The 19,022-nt window shown below is 29.5% G+C and overlaps 1 protein-coding gene across 1 annotated transcript; it reads left to right on the top strand.

Annotated features, from left to right (window-relative positions):
- The first annotated feature begins 10,497 nt into the window (after nucleotides 1–10,497).
- On the top strand, nucleotides 10,498–11,233 carry LOC103866442 (auxin-responsive protein SAUR32). Its single transcript, XM_009144366.3, has one exon. It carries the CDS (start codon nucleotides 10,672–10,674, stop codon nucleotides 11,038–11,040), a length of 369 nt encoding a protein of 122 aa, XP_009142614.1. The 5' UTR covers nucleotides 10,498–10,671; the 3' UTR covers nucleotides 11,041–11,233.
- Nucleotides 11,234–19,022: the final 7,789 nt, after the last annotated feature.

Raw genomic sequence — 19,022 nt, 5'->3', positions numbered from 1 at the left:
ATTTGTTATCACAAGAAGAAAAAGATTGAAGAAATTATTGATAAAAAGTTTCAAACACAAAAAATTCATTGTTTTAAAAACAAAAACATGTTCACAACAACATAAAAAGTGGTTGAAAAAGGATAATTACTATTTCCTCCGTTTTATTATATATATCGTTTAAGTTTTTTTGGCACATATTAAATAATAATTAAATTATTATTATACCTTTAGTTAAAATATTGTTTTGTTTGATTTTCTTAATCAATAAACTTAAAATATAAATATTATTGAAAAAATTACCAAAAAATATGTATTGAAATATAAGAAAACATTTATAGTGAAACAAAATTTAAAGTCTACAACTACATTTAATATTAAAGAAAAGAAGTATATACTATTATACATTAGAATATATAATACTGTAACTATAACTATTACTCCCTTGGTTTCATAAATATGCATGATTTAGAACTTTTTAAAAAAAAATGTATATTTCAATATTTTAATGCGTTTTATCAAGTAATAATAATTAATCATAACTTAAAAAATTAATTGTATTTATTTAACTTTCTTGGTTTGTAATTATGAAAATAGATAATCACAAAAATATGAATCTAATACCAAAAATTAATATGTTTTATTAATATAAATTGCAATATAAAATTAATAAATTTTGCATTAAATTTATAAAATGACATTTATTTTAAAATAATCTTTTTACTGTACAATGATAATTATAGTGAAATGTATGGAGTATAATACACTTGAATAGTCATGCAACTTTTCAGCAAAAAAAAAAATAGTCATGCGAAAATAAAATAGCTTACTGAAAATAAATAAATAAAGATTGCTGAGCTTAATTATTGCGTAAGAGAGAATGATTATAACTGCCAGTTTCATTAAAGTGCTTCGTTTGCGTGAAAACGATGCACAGACCGATTAAATCTCTCACTAAATCTCGAAAATAAAAACAAGAGCATTAACTAATTACCAGATTGATTACATGATTACTTCTCTTTCTTCCTCGTTGACCAAAACGTTTACCGTTATGAAACATGGTGACTTTCATCTCCGTTACATGCTTGTCACAATTTTTATTTTTCGGGACTGAAGAAGAAAAAACTCATTCCTGAACATTGAAAAACTTTTTACGTAACAAACTTTAAAAACCCGAGTCGAAGATTAAAGATTTTACCACAAGTTCCATAATTTTTTTGCCGACATAATTTTTAAAATAGTATTAATAACTAAATATATGTACTGTACAAGAAGTTAACAACCAAGTAGTCTATACTCTTTTGAAGCAGATAAAAACTGGGAAAATGTTGAAGGTTACACGAAAAATTAATTTTGTTAGTCAATTCTTTCTGCTTCAAACTTTTTTATTTCTTTATATACAAAAGCTTATGAAAACGCAGAGACTTTGACTCAACACCAGAAAAAAGAGTCCCCAAGGGAAATGGCCAAAAAATACGAGTTCCCCATGTGCATGGACCATTTCACGAACCTCAACGACTCGAAACTTAACAATAAATTAACACGATGATGCATGATTTAAAAAGATATTGCTGATTAAACCCCCAGTTAGTAAAAACGTATTTGGTCTAAGAGTTTGTAAGATAATTATTGATCTTTTATATTATGTTTGTGATTTAAATATGAGAAAATACAGGTTCTTATTTATAATTAGTCAATGCTTTTCATAGATCCCATCATACTGCAAATTCAGTGCTTCGCTATGATCCTTCGTATTATTAATGAGACAGTTCATTTGGGATAACTAATCCGTTCTAATGGAAGAAACACTATGTTAAGAAAATGGAAGAATCACATTTTTAATATGTAACCGTGTTGTAACTTTTTTAAGTTAGCAAATGATCCTTTGTAAACTCTCGTTTCGTTTATATTTGATGATGGGTACGTCGTAGTAAAAAGTTTTCTTCATTTTTTAATCATAAAATCAAAAATGAAACGGGTGAATTTAAATAAAGGTGAAACACAAATATTAAAACAACGAAGAAAACAAGAAAAAGGTGAGGGACAATAAATGAAGAATGCTAATATTGGGCAGCTCAATAACTCAACCACTCCTCTGACTAACTTTTATAGTCACTCCTTTCCCCCTTTTTGATTCCCTTTCCATTTCTCAGATTTACATTTTTCTTTATTCTCTTAATTTTTATTGTGATTCATATAGTTTTTGTACTTTTCTTACTTTCTAATTCTCTTACGCGTTTCCAGCTCTAGTTTCTTTTCATTATTTTATTTTCGGGGGACCATAGAGCTGAAACAACTTGTTTGGGTACCTCGTCAGATATTTTTTTTTGGAAATCAAAGAGTGTTGGCGATTGGGTTTATTACATTTGAGGCTGTGAACTGGTAATAGTTGCGGAAGAAGTGGTGGTAGAACATGCTAGTTGATTATAATTCATCTTAAATATTAAAACAGAAGTCACAACTTTGATTCACGTGTGATTTTTTTTAAAATGGACCTAATGGACCTATTCATAGAAATTTATACTATATTTTAATTCAGACTAATAATAAACATAATTTTTAAAATATTTTAATCATAGTATCTTATGATATCTTTTCATTTTAAATATAAATATATTTATTTTAAAATTCTAACAAATCTGTTTAAAAAGATTTTTACAAGATCTTCATTTTCGAAATTATATTTAAATATTTTCACTAATTTTGAAATTAATTTAAAATATTATTATACATTAATATATTCAGTTATATAAAATGAAAAATAAAAAAATCTATAATATTTTACTTATTATATAATCATAATCAATCATATTAAATTAAAATTATTATATTGAGCTAAATATAATAAAATTGTATTAAATTTATATATTTATATATTTTATTTTCGTAATTATAAAATATTTATGTTCAAAAATAAAATCTAATATGTTGGTAAGATGGGTTAACATTATCAAACTATATAATACATGTAGAAAAATTAACATGTATTTCTTTAAAGTTAATAATATAAAATCTTTGTAACTATTTTAATCATAATATATTTTCATTTTAAATATAATATATATTTATATATTATATTTTAAAAATTCTAATAAATCTGTGTAATATTTAAACAATAACTTAATGTATTTTAAGTTATCGTTTAGAGATGAAAATAAATTATATCGTTTATAACTTAATGTACTTTTATAGTCATGATCATGTTAAAATATAATTATTATACTAAAATAAATATGATAAAATTATATTCAATTGATAAATTTATAAAATTTATTTTCATAAATATAAACTATTTATTTAAAATATAATATGATGATAGAACAGCTTAAAATTAACAAACTATATAATACATGTCTAAAAATTAACATATCTTACACTTTTATATATACAATAATAAATATCTAAAATGAATAAGCATAAATATTGGTAAGAAGAAATCCAGTTTTGAAATACGGGTCAGAATTTAGCCTAAATTAAATACAAAATATTTTTTAAATATATTTTCTCATGAATATATTAATTTGCTTAATAACTAAATACAAATACAATAAGATAAATATATAATAAGAAGTTGCAAATACATAAGGTTTAAACAATTAATTAATTATAACATGTAAATGATAAAATTATTGTATTTGAAATAGTTATATAAATATTTAAGTATATGATTAACATTAAAAATATATACCACTTATGTTCTAAAACAATAATTTATGATAGAAAAATGAAAACAAACACCCGTGCGGTTGCACGGGTCAAAATCTAGTTAACATTTTAATCCGCACGTATCAGAGATATTCCGTATATTCTGTTGCACGGGCACCATTTAAAATTTTAAACCACAATGATATAGTGGAATAAATCATCAAACTATAAAGAACTTTAATTCAACCATTAAATTTTCGTATTTTTTTGGACTGAAAACCATTTTTATTATCAAAATATAAGAATAAATCAGTTCAAATAAAATAAAAATATAAGAATACGTAAAGAACGTTGGAAATAGGCTCAATTTAGCACTAGTAGAAGGGATGGGAACTTGAATTATATTTTTGCTTGAACAAGTAATAACACAGTAAATGAGAATCCAGTGACATGTCTCAAAAAGTAAATCCAAAGTTTTTACTGCGATATCTTGAAACTTGAAAAGCCAATGTTATACTAGTACTAGTATGTATTGCTAGAGAGAGAGAGATAGAGAGGAGAGGAAGAGCGTGTGGGACCAGAGACACCCATGTTTTTTTGTCTTGTATAGCTTTGGCTCTCCACTACTCAATTTCTACATAAAAGCCCTTTTTATTTCATCATTCTCTCTTCCTTCATCACCACTCACTTATCTTCTTCTCCATCTCTCTTTCTCTCTGCTTCTTCTCCATTGATCCTAGCCGGATCTAGTGGGGGAAGAACATATAGAGATATATTTTTAGACAACTACAAACCCTAGAGTTTGATCTTGATAAGGTTTTTTTTTGAAGGAAGGGGTTTTCTCTTTTGAGGGGAATGTTGTCTGGCTCGAGGACTCTGGCTCTATCAACTCATGTTGGATCTTCTTCGATCTAATCGAATCAAACCTCTATGTTTGAGATCTGATTAGGGTTTTAGTGTCGTCGGACCAGGCTTCATTCCCCCCAATTATTGCTCCCTGAATACTCCATTGTTCCTTATTCTTCCATTTTTCTCAATTTAGGGTTTCAGATCTTTGGATTGAACCCATGTTAAAGGTTTTGATATTTTAAATTTGCTTTCTCTGATTCAGTTACACGTTTTATTGATTAATATTTGCACTAAACACTGTTTTTATCTACGTGTGCTTGGGACCAGTAGGGAAAAGAAAAGTTTTCAGGTAGTTGCAGATTGGTGTAATGATGAAAGAATCTGACTTTCTTACTCTTGGAATCTGAAAAGTTTCATCATTACAACCTTTTCTACATATGTATATAGTATTTTGAGGTTTTCTGCGCTGCTATGATTCTGATATGATTGTTTTTTTATTGTCAGGAAGAGTTAAGTTATTATAAGATAGGATCTTCTTGGTCATGCATGATGATGATAGTCTAGTTTCAGATCTGTCTGTTTCTTACCATACCAGATCTACGAGACTTGAATCTTAATTCTTTATTAACTATTTATGACATAACTAGGGTTTTCTGGATCCTCTTCTGGAGTAAAGAAGAGTTTTATATGCGATGACAATATTGTTCTAACCCTTTTATTGTAAGGATAACTTATGCAGATACTTTTTGCATGGGGAGATGAAGAGCTGTGCAAGAGCTAGAATTTCTATATCTCTTTCTCCTTCTAGATTATTACTCACACTGTATGAAACTGTAATCATTTTATATACCACTCAAATGTAAAAATATTTCATTTAGTCTCGGAATAAACTTAATTTTGTATGATCTATTGTTATAACTTGATTGCTAGTATTTTATAATTCTCTTTGGAGAATTGTGTCATCTGCTCGTGGAAGATTTGTGTCTTTACTATATATCTTACATCTTTCTCTCGAGGATGAAGAAATACTTAAGTCCAGACTTGTTCTTGAAACCTTATCCTCTTAATGTACGATGAACATATTCCAGATATTTCGTAAACTATACGAAGTCTATCCAGCGGAAAGATATATTAAGACTACTAAGTTATACATATGTGTGTGTGTTATTTATTTGTGTATGAATTCATAAATTAAACAAAACGAGGGTATTTGAACAAAAATCAAAACAAAATGAGGGTAATGCAAAATTCAGGGTACTACAATTGCTCATTGAGTTTATACTTCGATTTTTTTTTTGTGTACTAACTTAATTTTATATTTTGAAATCAGAACCCTTTACTAATCTAGAAATATATCTCACAAGAAAAAGATTAGTTAAGGAAAATAAATTCTTATTTTGAAAATAAATATGTAGAGGAAAATCTTACTACTAGTTAAATAAAGTGATGCTTTTAATATTTTGGCCTTTCTAAACTTTTTCACGGATGACACAAGTTTCTATGGACCATGGCTCATCGGATTCATCTTTTTACTATGTACTTTTAACCGAAGACTTTGACCATGTTTTTCTTCTACGGTTTTCAGTGTCATTCCTGCTAAACCTACGACTGTGGTTCTGGGTCAATTATTTTAATTTTGTTTGATTTCTCAAGTCTGTAATGACATTTATTATCGATAAAATACCTTAAATTTTCAACTGTCAAGCAATTAAAGGCCGGTTGCCTAAAATTTACCATAAGTGTGCTTTATTAATACTTTTTTTTAATACTTTCTTTGTTCTTAAATGAAATATGTTTCAAAAAAAAATTGATGTTCCATAAGATATTTTCAACTTTCTAAGTAACTTTTACTTTATTAAAAACCGTGTAACTGATCATATTTAATCATTTATTTTACAATTGGTTGATTATAATTATTTTATAGTTTTAGTGATACTTAATTTTATTAATACATATTTTTTTCATAAACATCTTATATTTAGGAATAGATTAAGTATTAAAATAATGCATTTTTGTTAAAAGTGTAAGAGGTTGATTAGACAAAATTATGTTAACGTCCGGTATTAAACTAAGTTGTGCGGAAGCTTCATCGGCCGATTCCTGTTTTGGAATCGGAACCTTGGGGAAAGTTACGGAATCTCGCTTCCAAAGCGCTTCTAAAATAACCTATTTAAAAACACGTTGGAAGCTTACGATTTTGTTTTGGAATCACGCTTCCGCTTAAAAAAAGACAATATCATAAATAGATAAAAATTATAAATCATGTTTATTATTTTTATAAAAAAGTCTAAAATTTAATAGTAATGAAATAGAGAGAATATAAATATACAAATATTAAAACTAACATTATCTTTATGCATTGAGATTCTTATTAGAGATATAACTTAATTTATGTGTATTTTTACATTCTTAATATGAAATCATTAAAATTATTTATATGAATAAATGTTTTATTTTAATTTGAATTATATATTTTTAGTCATGAATTATAATTTTATTTTATTTAAATATATATATATATATATATATATATATAAGATTCTAACAAGCACCCGCTTCCTAAGTTTTTAAAAAAATCTTACTTCTATGTTTCCATATGATTCCACTTCCGTGTACCCGCTTCTAATTCCATGTAACATAGGTATTTAACCTCTTTGATACTCTCTCTGTTGCATTTTAGTTGTCGTTTTAGACTTGAGTACACATATTAAGAAAAAAATGTAATTTTGTATAGTTACTAAGTAAAAACATCATTACCAATACACCTAACTACATTTCAATCATTAGAAAATAGATTAAAATATAAATCAATAAATTTTGAATTGAATTTATAAAACTATACTTATTTTGAAACAAAAAAAATTACTTTACATCGACAACTAAACTGAAATGGATGAAGTATCATATATCTTTTCAGTTGAATACACCATATATATATGGTATGAAATTGTGAATAGTGCATAATTCAACTATTTTTAGTTTCCTTTTTTATCTATTTTGTACAGAAAACTTATAATCTTAAATAAGGAAAAATAAGAGAATGGAATTGGAGGGCCATGGATTTTAATTGGGCCAATGCAGGCAATCATATTGACTAAGCAAAAAAAAAGCATTAAATAACAGAAGGCCCATTGTCGTTTACATAGTTCATTAGAAGCTGTGAGCTGCTAAACTAGTATTAAAAAAAAAACTTACAGCGAAATCACTCCCGGCCCATTAGTGAACTCATGCGAACTTTTACTGGTGAAATTCAGAATAATAGAAAATATGTGAAAATTCTTATATGACTGCCATCCAATTCCTCCACGACATTGGCATGATGAGTCGATCCGTGGACTGCCTCTTTCTCTTTTATCCCTCGTATCAAGAATAAGGCTGCTGATAGACTAGCTAAAGCAATGGTTGTTGTAGCTTTTAACTCACCTATGGTGTAAACTCTGTTTTTTTTTTTTTGCGACAAGTAACGAATTGTTTGACAAAAAAAAAAGGAAATCTGTGAAAATTCTATTTGTAAAGCATAACTTAACTTCTTATTAATTTGAAAAATTAAAATGATGATACAACGATATAAACTTCGATTAGTATAATAAATGATTTAGAAACAAAAAAAATTCTTTAGTTTACTACGCTTTGCAAAAATATCAATATTAGAGTTTGTTAGTTGCATGCGCATAATTGAATACTTGATGACCCAGCGGCGTAAAATAAAATGGAATGATTGTAACTTCTGTTTAGAATGAAAAGTTAAAATGAAAAGTATGACAAGGGCCGATAAAATAATCTAAGGTCGACCCACACCGTCCCATAAAGTTGACTTATTTAGGAATATCGTTGTCTCATTTTTCACAAAGTGAATATAGGTGTCATTATTGTTAGTGTGCTCCGCTTTATCTTATCTATTTCAATTTACTGATCTAAGATATTCAACTTTTCTTATTTAATTTTTGGTTCTAGATACTGATAGAGTGACATGTCCTAGAATTTTGTATATTATTTTTCCTTTTCTTTTCAGTGTACCATTAGTATTCGCTACCATGCACTACCACCAACTTGGACGGCCTCGTTTTTTATTCAACTCGCCAAGAAATCGGAAAACATTTTCTAAAAAAATATATTCGTTGTATTTGTAATTCATAGCTGTGATACCATTCAGAATATAAATATTAGGGAAGAATATTAATTTCCCAATTTCTCGTCTATTGAATTTTGTCTTTTGAATGTGCCAATATCTATGTTTTGAGTTATTCAAAATCCATCGAGATGATAATATTACATCGATAAAGAAATTAGAAAACAACGTCCCGAGCGAAATCGACCCAACCGATTTATACCAAACCCGTTGACCCAATCGACTGAATAGGTTTTAAATATTTTAAAGGGTGGTTTATACGTCGGCATGTCGTCCGAGACCGGCTGTATTAGAAGTTCATCGAATAGTCCCTCACTTTTGATGATGACATTTATCTATTAAAGCTATAACAGTGGTATGTTTATATCTATTATACTTGTACGTTTTAGATATTGATTTGCATGGTGTGTACATGAAGTCATACATAATAATAATTATATAGAAGTGACATTTTGATTACAAGAATCCAAAAATATACATCGCCTCCACACCACCACCACATCTTGATCATGTGACGACATCGATTCGGTTTCTTTATAACTAACAATACCTAAGCCGCTCCAATAATGTATAAATAATCGTTGCACGTAATTACAGTCTAATGAAAGGAAAGCAAACAGAAAATGAAAGCAGTCGACTGATCAACATTGTGCCAATAATTAAAGTTTAAGCAAAAAAAAAAAACACTTTGTGCCAATGGATGTTACTTAATTTGTTATATCGTTGGATTTATTATAAGTTTCTTAAAACTTATTCTATCCGTTTATAAAAAAAGAAGTCTTGAGTATATGAGATTAGTCAACTGTAAATTTTCATTTCTAGATATACTTTGATCACGCTATTGCTGATATGTTTCCGTCACTACATGATGGTTCTATTTTAGGTAAAACAGTAGTTAGTCGAATAATTTGACTAATTTACTCGGTTAGTACTTAATTAAAAGTGTCAACCTTTTTCTTGAGTCACCAACCCAATAGTAATCGTGGCACACGGTTCGTGGGTCGTCACTACTCATTTATGTTCAGCTCAGACCTCAGTTGCTGACCACATTAGTACTCTTAGAACTATCTGTTGACGATAATTAACTATGTATATATGAGCAATTAGCACCAAAAATTAATATCATCAACTACACACGGTGTATCATATATATATACAAAGTACAAACCAATACAAATATTATTTTGTATTTTATTTAAATTTATTGATCAAGGAATTATAGGTTATTGATGAATAAATAAATTTGGCGGGAATAGTAAGATAATTTGTAAAAAAACAAAGGAAAACCGAGCTTTTACACACAAAGACAAAACATAAGATTTTTTTAACAGAAGATTATTTCATTCCGTTATACAGATGTTCAGGGAAAATTTGATGTCGCAAACAAATTTTTTGCATAATGATAGATTTCATTTTGTAAATGATAGAATATATAGTCTTATAAACATTTTTTTAATATATAGAAATGGAAAACATATATATTCGTATAATTTTACGAATCAAAATAATATTATTGTTAAGAATATATGTTGTCTATTTTTTTTTCAAGTCTCATACTTCCCATCATTATTATAATGTCTTATTGTATTTAATTACAATATAAGAAGTACAAATCGATAGAACTTCTCGAATATATTATAGTTAACTACCGTTGATTTTTTTCATAATTATTGCTGATTAATTTATAACTTCTTAAAAATACCCATTGGTTGTTATGCGGTTTTTATAAAGCAAATGACAACCAAATACGAAATTAAAATACCACCACTGTATTTATTATGAGAAATTGAATAAGAAAATAGGAGCGTCCCAATTCATTTTGATGGACTTATTCTTTACAGTTATGTATTTTCTCTTTATAAACAAAGCCCCCTCGTTTGCTTCTTTCATTCATCTAGTTATTATCTCCACAAAAAAATGAGCAACCTTATTAGTTCTCTCGAATTCTCATCTCTTACACTTGAAGACCCATGGCCTGCTTTCTAGCCTAATTTCCTTTGAGAATCTTTTTTTTTTAAATTCTGAGTCCTTGTTTTTTCATCATTTTTCTAAAACGCTTTCTAAAAATCATGGGGACTGGAGAAAAAAACCTGAAAAGCTTCCATTTACATCGCAAACAAACGGTCAAAAACAAAGATATTCCAAAAGGATGCTTAGCGATCAAAGTTGGATCACAAGGAGAAGAGCAACAAAGATTTATAGTTCCTATTTTGTATTTAAATCATCCGTTGTTCATGCAGCTCTTGAAAGAAGCAGAAGATGAGTATGGATTCGATCAAAAGGGCACCATCACGATCCCTTGCCATGTGGCTGAGTTTCGTTACGTTCAAGCTTTGATTGATGGAGAGAGAATGGTTTATCATGGTAATAATAACCATCTTCATAAACATAGCGGTCGTGAGCTGTATCATCCTCTTGTTGGATGTTTTAGAGCGTGATGAACGATGTGGATGAGGAGGATGAATGAATGCTCGTATGTGCTTCAATTTTCAATCCTTGTGGAGTTGAGGAGCCAAAACTGGCCTAACCCAAGAATAAAGTGATTTTTCTGTTTTCTTTTTACGATTTTAGTATATTTTCTGTAATTTGTATGGGATATCAAGTTAAAAGAAAGTTATTTTTCTGATTTTATTGGTTTAGTCATTTTTGAATGACTGGAAATAATCACAAGAAAATGAAGAAGATGAAACTTTTTTTGTTGTAAATTTGCATTTGCAATTTAGTCAAGACATGTATAAATTTGATAGCAAAGAAAAAATAAATATAATGAGATAAAAAATAATAATATATATATATATATATATATATATATATAATGAGATGGATATTTGAAACAAATATTCAAAAAAGAAGGAAAAGTAACTTTGAGTTGCATAAAGACAACAAATTTTAGTTTTTTTTTTTTGGAAAAACACAAACTGTAGGTTTATGATTAGTTCAGATATTAGGTATCATCTATTTTTCATGAAATTTCATAAACACTGAATTTGTAATAATATTGGATCTTCGTGATACTTCTGAAAAAAAAAATGATGACAAAACAAAATAATGTTTTATTATAACCAAATAGTATAGAAATAGAAGAGATTCTCACATTCTTTTTTTTTCATTTAAAATATTTTCTTTTTTAAAAAAATCTGTTCCATTTGTAACGGCTGGTCCTTTAAAGCATTCAATTTCATTTGACTTTAGAATTGATTACTTTTGTATAACAGACACTGATACACAGTGAAGTAAATAGCAACACATCTTCCAATGTTAGCAAGTGAGTTATATGCATCCTTCGGACTTCGGAGTACTCTCCATCGTTAATTTCAAAGTAACTATTTCACATTTATTAACTTGAATTGCTAATTACTACTACTATTTTCCCAAAGACCTATCCTTGTGATATAAACAAAAATACACTTCAAGTATTTAACTACAAAAGCTATTTTACCAACAAAAAAAATTACAAAAGCAGAAAATTATAGTAGTTCTGTAAAGAAGATAAATTAGTTTCAGAAAATAAAAAAGCTTTTACATTTATTATTTACTGATAATAGTCTTTCTTTTTGCAAAACCAAAAGATAAAAAAATGAGGTCATTCTACAGATTTTGAAAGATTATTAAAGAGCGTCGGAACAACAGATTAATTTTTTGAAATCGTTTCTACAGTTTAGACATAAGGTTCTAGATTCAATACGATTAGAGGAACAACATGTATCGGGTATTACTACAATAGGTGGCATGAGAACATACTTGAGAATACCAGAGAATCTTGATAGTTATAAAACACAAGTTTAGAACACAAGTTTTGGTTTTCTTAATGAAAAAGTTAATAATAAAGTCAATAATTGAACTCTCCGATTTATTACGAAAGGTGGTAAGGAAGTCTTAATTAAATCAGTAGCATCTTCCATGCTAACTCATGTTATGTTTTGCTTCCGTTTACCAAAAAACGGTTACTAAGAAACTTACGAGCACAATTGCTCATTTTTGGTGGGGTGGCAGCGGCAACACAAATGGTATGTATTGGTTTTTATGGGATAAAATGTGTAAAGATAAAGCCGAAGGGAGCATTGGTTTTAGAGATATTCAGAATTTTAATACGATCTAATTAGCGAAAAAATTGTGGAGATTAATCGATAAACCTTATTCGATTTTTGCAAGAGTTTTTAAAGGTAGATATTATCAAAAGTCAGGTCCTTAGGATCCTATCAGATCATATTCTCCTTTGTATGGGTGGAGGAGTATAACATCAGCTAGATCTCTGGTTAATAAAAGGGCTAATCAAAAAAGTGGTACATGTTCAAATATTTCAGTTTGGAATGAGTGTTACATTGATGGGGCATGGAGGGAACAATATTCTTGTACATGGTAAGGATGGGTTTATAAAAAAGGTAGATCAACTGATACTACGATGGATACAATGTTTATTCGCAAGAACCTATCACATTTACATGCTGAATGTGAAGTTTTGATAAGGGTGATGGAGTGCATGAAGACTCTACAAATCTCAGAAGTGGTGTTTGTAACTGATTACTCTCAAGTGGTGAAGATGGTGTCTACACCAACATAATGGCCGGTGTTCATTACAAACATGGAGGAGTTTCTGCGATGTAAATAATTTTTTCATCTCTTTTCTATTCAACATATTCTGAGGACAAAAAACATAATGGCGAATAATTTAATACGAAGTGTTAAAAATCAGCTTTTTGCTATGGTTTATATTGATTTAATTTTTCCGAGGTGACTTTTGGATCATGAATCAACTTAGTTTCGTTTTAACCTTTTGTTGTGAAAAGAAGAAAAAAATAAGAAATAAAGCTTTGTAGATTCCTTGTAGTCCGTAGACTAATGAGTACGAATAAACCCACTCATCTCATTATCATAATTTATAATAAATGGTCATGATTTTATTGTCGGCACCATTATAGAAAAGGAAAGGTTTAGCTTTTTTTTTGGGAATATTATCACTAATTGTTGTTTTTTAACTTTTCATTTCAAATTTTATTATGGTGATTATGGTTTACTTTATTTTTTTTTATAGTAGAAGTGAATTATACTTTAATGATATTCTATTTTAAAGAAAAAAATAGAGTAACATTAGCCTACAATGCAAAGAGTTAAAAGAAAAGTAAATCATTGGAGATGGTTTACAACATTGTACTTTCTTGTCCCTAAGTTTTAAGTTTTAGCCCTTCCAAATTGTATTTTGTTTGGTTTAATAGTTGGTTTTTCTTGTGCATGAATATTATGTTAGACTATATTGCTAATAACGTTTTCAATATAATTCAGAAAGTACTAATTATGATATCAGACATTCGTTTCCTATAGTCTTTGTTGAGAAGTCGTTTCACAAACTCTTTACCTTATGATGAAACAGAAGGCCAAGGTAAGTCATCGTAGTTCGGTCCAGTTCTTACCACAGTGCGAAAGATTCCAGATTCTATGCGTGCCCAGAAAGGGCTGCTTCCACATAAGAATATATATGTACTAATTCCAGTATTTCATATATCAGTTTCAAGGCTATATGATCTGTGTAGAACTTCAGGGGCGACATAGTATGCACTTCCAACGATATCATTCAGTCTTTCATCTGTATAGAGGAGTTTAAAAAAAAAGATTCACTATTAGGTAGCAACATAAAAACTAATCAAGGAAAGGCTGAAGTATGAAAAATCTTACCCGGTCTGGTAGACTTAAATGTGACAACGATCATCATTAGTATAACGCTTGAAGAATACATCGTTCATGAAACATTAGAATATGAAACTCAGACATGAAATTATTTGATTACCATCATGTCCTAGTGCAGACAAGTCAACAACAGTACACATTACTGTCTGCTCAACTCATTTCCAGACAAAATATTTTTCTATCTAAAGAGACGTCGACATTGTTCCTCTCAAAAGAATCTGCTGTAAGAAGACGTTATCCAAACCCATGAATCTACTTTCACTTCTTCAATCAGCCCGTCCCTGCTATAAAGCAGGTGAAGCATTGGGTTTAGGCCACTTAGAAATAAACAAAATGTAGGCCACATTTTCAAAAATTTGATGTTGCTTAAATGGTCAAACAAAAAGAGGTTGAGGTTTCTTTATTTCCTGTATAATGCTTCGAACCAGCTCACAACCATCTTGTATATAATTTTTTTTCATTTACAGTTTTAGAGTATAACTATATAGGCTACATTACTTTGACATGCTTTAAGCTTCAGAAAGGTTTGGGACGACATTGACGTCAATTACCACAATGTAGAGATCATTATAGATATTCCAAAAATCACCTCCACAGGGATGATCATAAGAATGGAGATTTAGACCTTAGCCTTGGAGATGATATTGACAGCAATAGGATGATCCTTGATCTCTCCGTTCTTACCAAGGCCAGAACATGTATGACCGAGATGCCTTCGACCCACTTCTTTTCCCAGTTCATACTTTGCTCCAGAATATGTATGATCGAAATGCCTTAATCTGTTTGCATGTGCGATTATTTATAGAAATCACATGGAGATTTGATATTTGTAAACTTTCTCATTGTTTGTTTTCTGTATAAAAGTTGTACCTTGAAACACAATGTATTATTAGTTGAGCCCAGCGTAACGCTAAAAATCTTAAGCTTATTACAAGTGTTCAAAAGAAACATCCTAGCCCAATATAGGCCTAACATCGCCCCACTAATCAACCCTTTTCTATGTCGAAAGGTCAAACATAAACTAACTCTTAAACTAACTCTTAAACTCAATAGCATAACCATGACGAAAATTATAATGAAAACTAAATTAACCCACCGACCTGATATAACACTTAGTTTGCTTTCAATCACTATAAATATTGGATTGCATTAACAATATAACTAATCGTGGCACCTTATATAATATTTAGACAAAATAACTAATCAATGGTTGCTTAAGGATTAAATCGAACGAAACATTGAAAAGGGCACTTGTATGTCTATACACTAGTTGGTGAGGGTTTGGTTAAGGTCGTTGCCACAACACCTAAATCCAGTGACGAAACAATTTAAGAATCCAAGAGTAACTTTGAAGGTAACACTACTAAACAAACATACGAGTATGTATATGTCAATGTCCCTTTCCTATAAACTTAATGATTATTCGAATCCCATCCCTATACACACATGCGAATATGTTGTATATATTTGTAATATACCTATATTTACTTAAAATAATTAAATTATTTATATTCTTGCTTCAGCAAGAAGCATGCAGTCGTACATTTGGACCGGCGGTTTTTTGGAGTTGTTGGATTGTTGGAATCATGTGATAAATTCAGCACCCGCATATACATTACATTTTCAATATGGATGTATTTAAACATATATGGACTAACGATCGGACACTGCAAAACTAGTGTATATTTATAAATCACATTTTGTTTTATTATCTAGATGTTACGCATAATGATAAATATTGCAATATGCATTTGTCCGTGTCGACGGGGATAAAATAATTAATTAAACATAAAAACAAAAATGTTACTTTAGGTAAAGAAAACTTGATGATAAACTTTATATTTTATAACTAGGGTCTATATCAATATATGACAATCAAGATGGAGACGCGCAGAAAAACCTGGAGATTTATTTAAGCCTTTAGTTTTTAAAATTTACTGGTAGTTATCAAAGAAAAAAAACATTAGGTGAATAAACTCATAAGTAAAAGACTACAAGTTTTAGACCAAAAAAAAAAAAGACTACAAGTTTTTTTCACCAAAAAGAAAAAACTACAAGTGCATGAGATATCACGTGAACCGTCGAAATGTTCGTTATAAATGTCTTCATCGTACGGCAACGCAATGAATTAAAACAGTGGATATCACGTGAACCAGTGTGCTCAGTAATTAAGTGCGGGTGATCATTAACTCAGTTATTTCCTCGCGTAGGGATTTTCCGGGATCCTTAACTATATTTCGGGGTTAGCACCGTTCTTATAGGTATAGATTTATAATCAAATAATAACACGGCTCAACAAATTACGATCTTACTTATACTCTCTGTTTCCGAAAATAAGATTTTTTAGAGATTTTACGTTTATTAAAAATATAATAAATGTATACAATTTAGTTTATAGTTTAATTTTAATACATTTTTTAATAACTATTCACTAATAAGATTTAATCAATTCAAATATTCATAATTAATGTTCCTCAAAAGTATACAAAAGTACCTTAAAAATATAGAAAATCTATTTTTGTTACTCTAGAAAATCTTACTTTCGAGAACGGAGGGAGTATAACATTGTAAAATCAATTTGTCATAAGGCTACAATATAGTTTTTTTTAGAAACAGCTATAATATATTTTTATAAAATAAATTACAGGTGAAAAAAATAATCATAATCTATCTAAATATAATTGAAAACGATGACTAATTTTTATCAGTTAAAGTAAGAACTAAAATGATTGAAACGCGAGAGTACATAGGGAGTAATGGTCTAATTATGGAAAGAAAAAGCTTAAACCAATCATTATGATATCAAATAATTACCAGCACGATCGTTTTCTAATTATATACACACCTAAAAATAAATAATGCGTTTAGCTATCATAAGCTTGAGCTATAGAACCATGATTTGAGCTAGCTATATACTCAATGCGATTCATAAAAATAGTCATTTTAGCATTTTAATTTTGTTTCACAAAAAAATGCCACTTTACATTTTTAATGCAAAATTTGTAAATAATATTCCAATTTTAACCTTATTAAACTAATGTATTAATTGGAAAGGGAATTTTTGTTAATGTATTAATGAGAGATAAAAATAAATTTTATTAATTTTTTTTACACTCTTTATGAAACAGGGAAGTATGAGTTATTTGGAAATAAGTTGTCGCTGACCGAATTAGATTGTATGAAAATATTTAAATACTACATATAAAACGTAAACCAAACCTAGAAAGATAGAACATGGTGTATTCCAGTATTTGACGTGAAGAATCATCGTGCATTTCAGTATTTGACGTGTTACAACTTACAAGAATGTCGACGAACCAGTGCACATGTAACCATGTGACAACGTATCCCGAAACCAAAAACTAATTAAAAAAATAGCCAAGACAATACAGCGAGGTCGTCTTTTCTGATGCCGAGTTATTGTAGCCCCCACTTAACAACGACGTTGTATAGTATACAATGTATACGCTTAATCATTAATGGTGCTTATTTATGATTAACAATATAGCATAACGAAAATTAGCTGCATGATCTTAAATCTTTGCAGGTTTTTAAATATACGTACTTATTGAGATTTGAATACGTAAATTTAATTTTTAAGTTGTATTGACTTTTTAAAAATAGATTTGAAAAGGGTAGACACAAGTCACTTATCATTGTAAACTGTATAAAAATATTCCATTTGTGGATAAAGATTTATGTTTTCCATGATGTCATTGTTGGAAATGGCATTCAAGCTTAACGTCGAAAGTTACCTTTGCTCAATAATGGATTTGATGTTTGATCTATAGAAATTAATTTGGAAAACAAATTATTGAGATTTAAGGATTTCATTTTAGAGTAGAATATAATTTAAAGAAAATATTTTTAATGGAATTCAACTTAGTGATTCCATTATTGTTTAGTCCTTGATTGTTTGGGTCAAATCTGTGGAAGAAAGAAGAACACAAGGTTTCTTTGACTGAATAATACTTTCCTTAACATTTTATGAAACGATTACATCATGGTTTTATAATGACATAAGAACAACCTAAAGTAAGGATAAGGACAGCTTATAGGAGACAGCTCACTGTCCTTCACCAACAGCTAGGAGAGTATCAAATCTGTTATGAAGATGCATAGTCATCACCGTACTACTCTGACTCTTTGACGTTTTAGGATGACAATCTAACCGTTGCATCTTCTGTCTGTTGGGCTTCAATGTTGTGACTGAAGTGTCTTGGGCTGAACTAGATACCGTGAGGGCCACTCCTCTATTCACACTTACATTCCCCCTCAAACTTGAGGTGGGAGGAGGACTGCCAACTCCAAGTTTGGTACGTAGTTCCAAGAATGAGGACCGAGGCAGAGACTTAGTAAAGATATCTGCAACCTGTTGAGCCGACGGTATGTGAATTGTCTCGATCAGGCCAAGAGCGACTTGTTCCCTTATGTAATGGAAATCTGTGTCAAAGTGTTTTTAGCGGTTGTGTAAGGCCGGGTTGGCGCTTAAGTACACCGCCGAGAGATTGTCACACCTGAGAACCGTTGAGCACGGTTGAGCAACTCCAAGATCACGCAGTAGAAAGGAGATCCAGGTTGTTTCTTGCGCTGTGGAGCAGAGAGCTCTGTACTCTGCCTCAGTAGAGGATCTTGAGACAGTAGGTTGCCTTTTAGCTGACCAAGATATTAGATTGGGACCAAGGAGAGTACAGAAGCCTGTTGTTGACCTTCTTGTTTCTTTGCATCCCGCCCAATC

This window comes from Brassica rapa, chromosome A05, assembly GCF_000309985.2.
Source record: "Brassica rapa cultivar Chiifu-401-42 chromosome A05, CAAS_Brap_v3.01, whole genome shotgun sequence".
Classification (NCBI taxonomy): domain Eukaryota; kingdom Viridiplantae; phylum Streptophyta; class Magnoliopsida; order Brassicales; family Brassicaceae; genus Brassica; species Brassica rapa.
This window is presented reverse-complemented; position numbering and strand designations above follow the sequence as displayed.

Coding starts and splice junctions, on each gene's coding strand:
- LOC103866442 (XM_009144366.3), top strand. CDS start 10,672: ATGGGGACTGGAGAAAAAAACCTGAAAAGCTTCCATTTACATCGCAAA.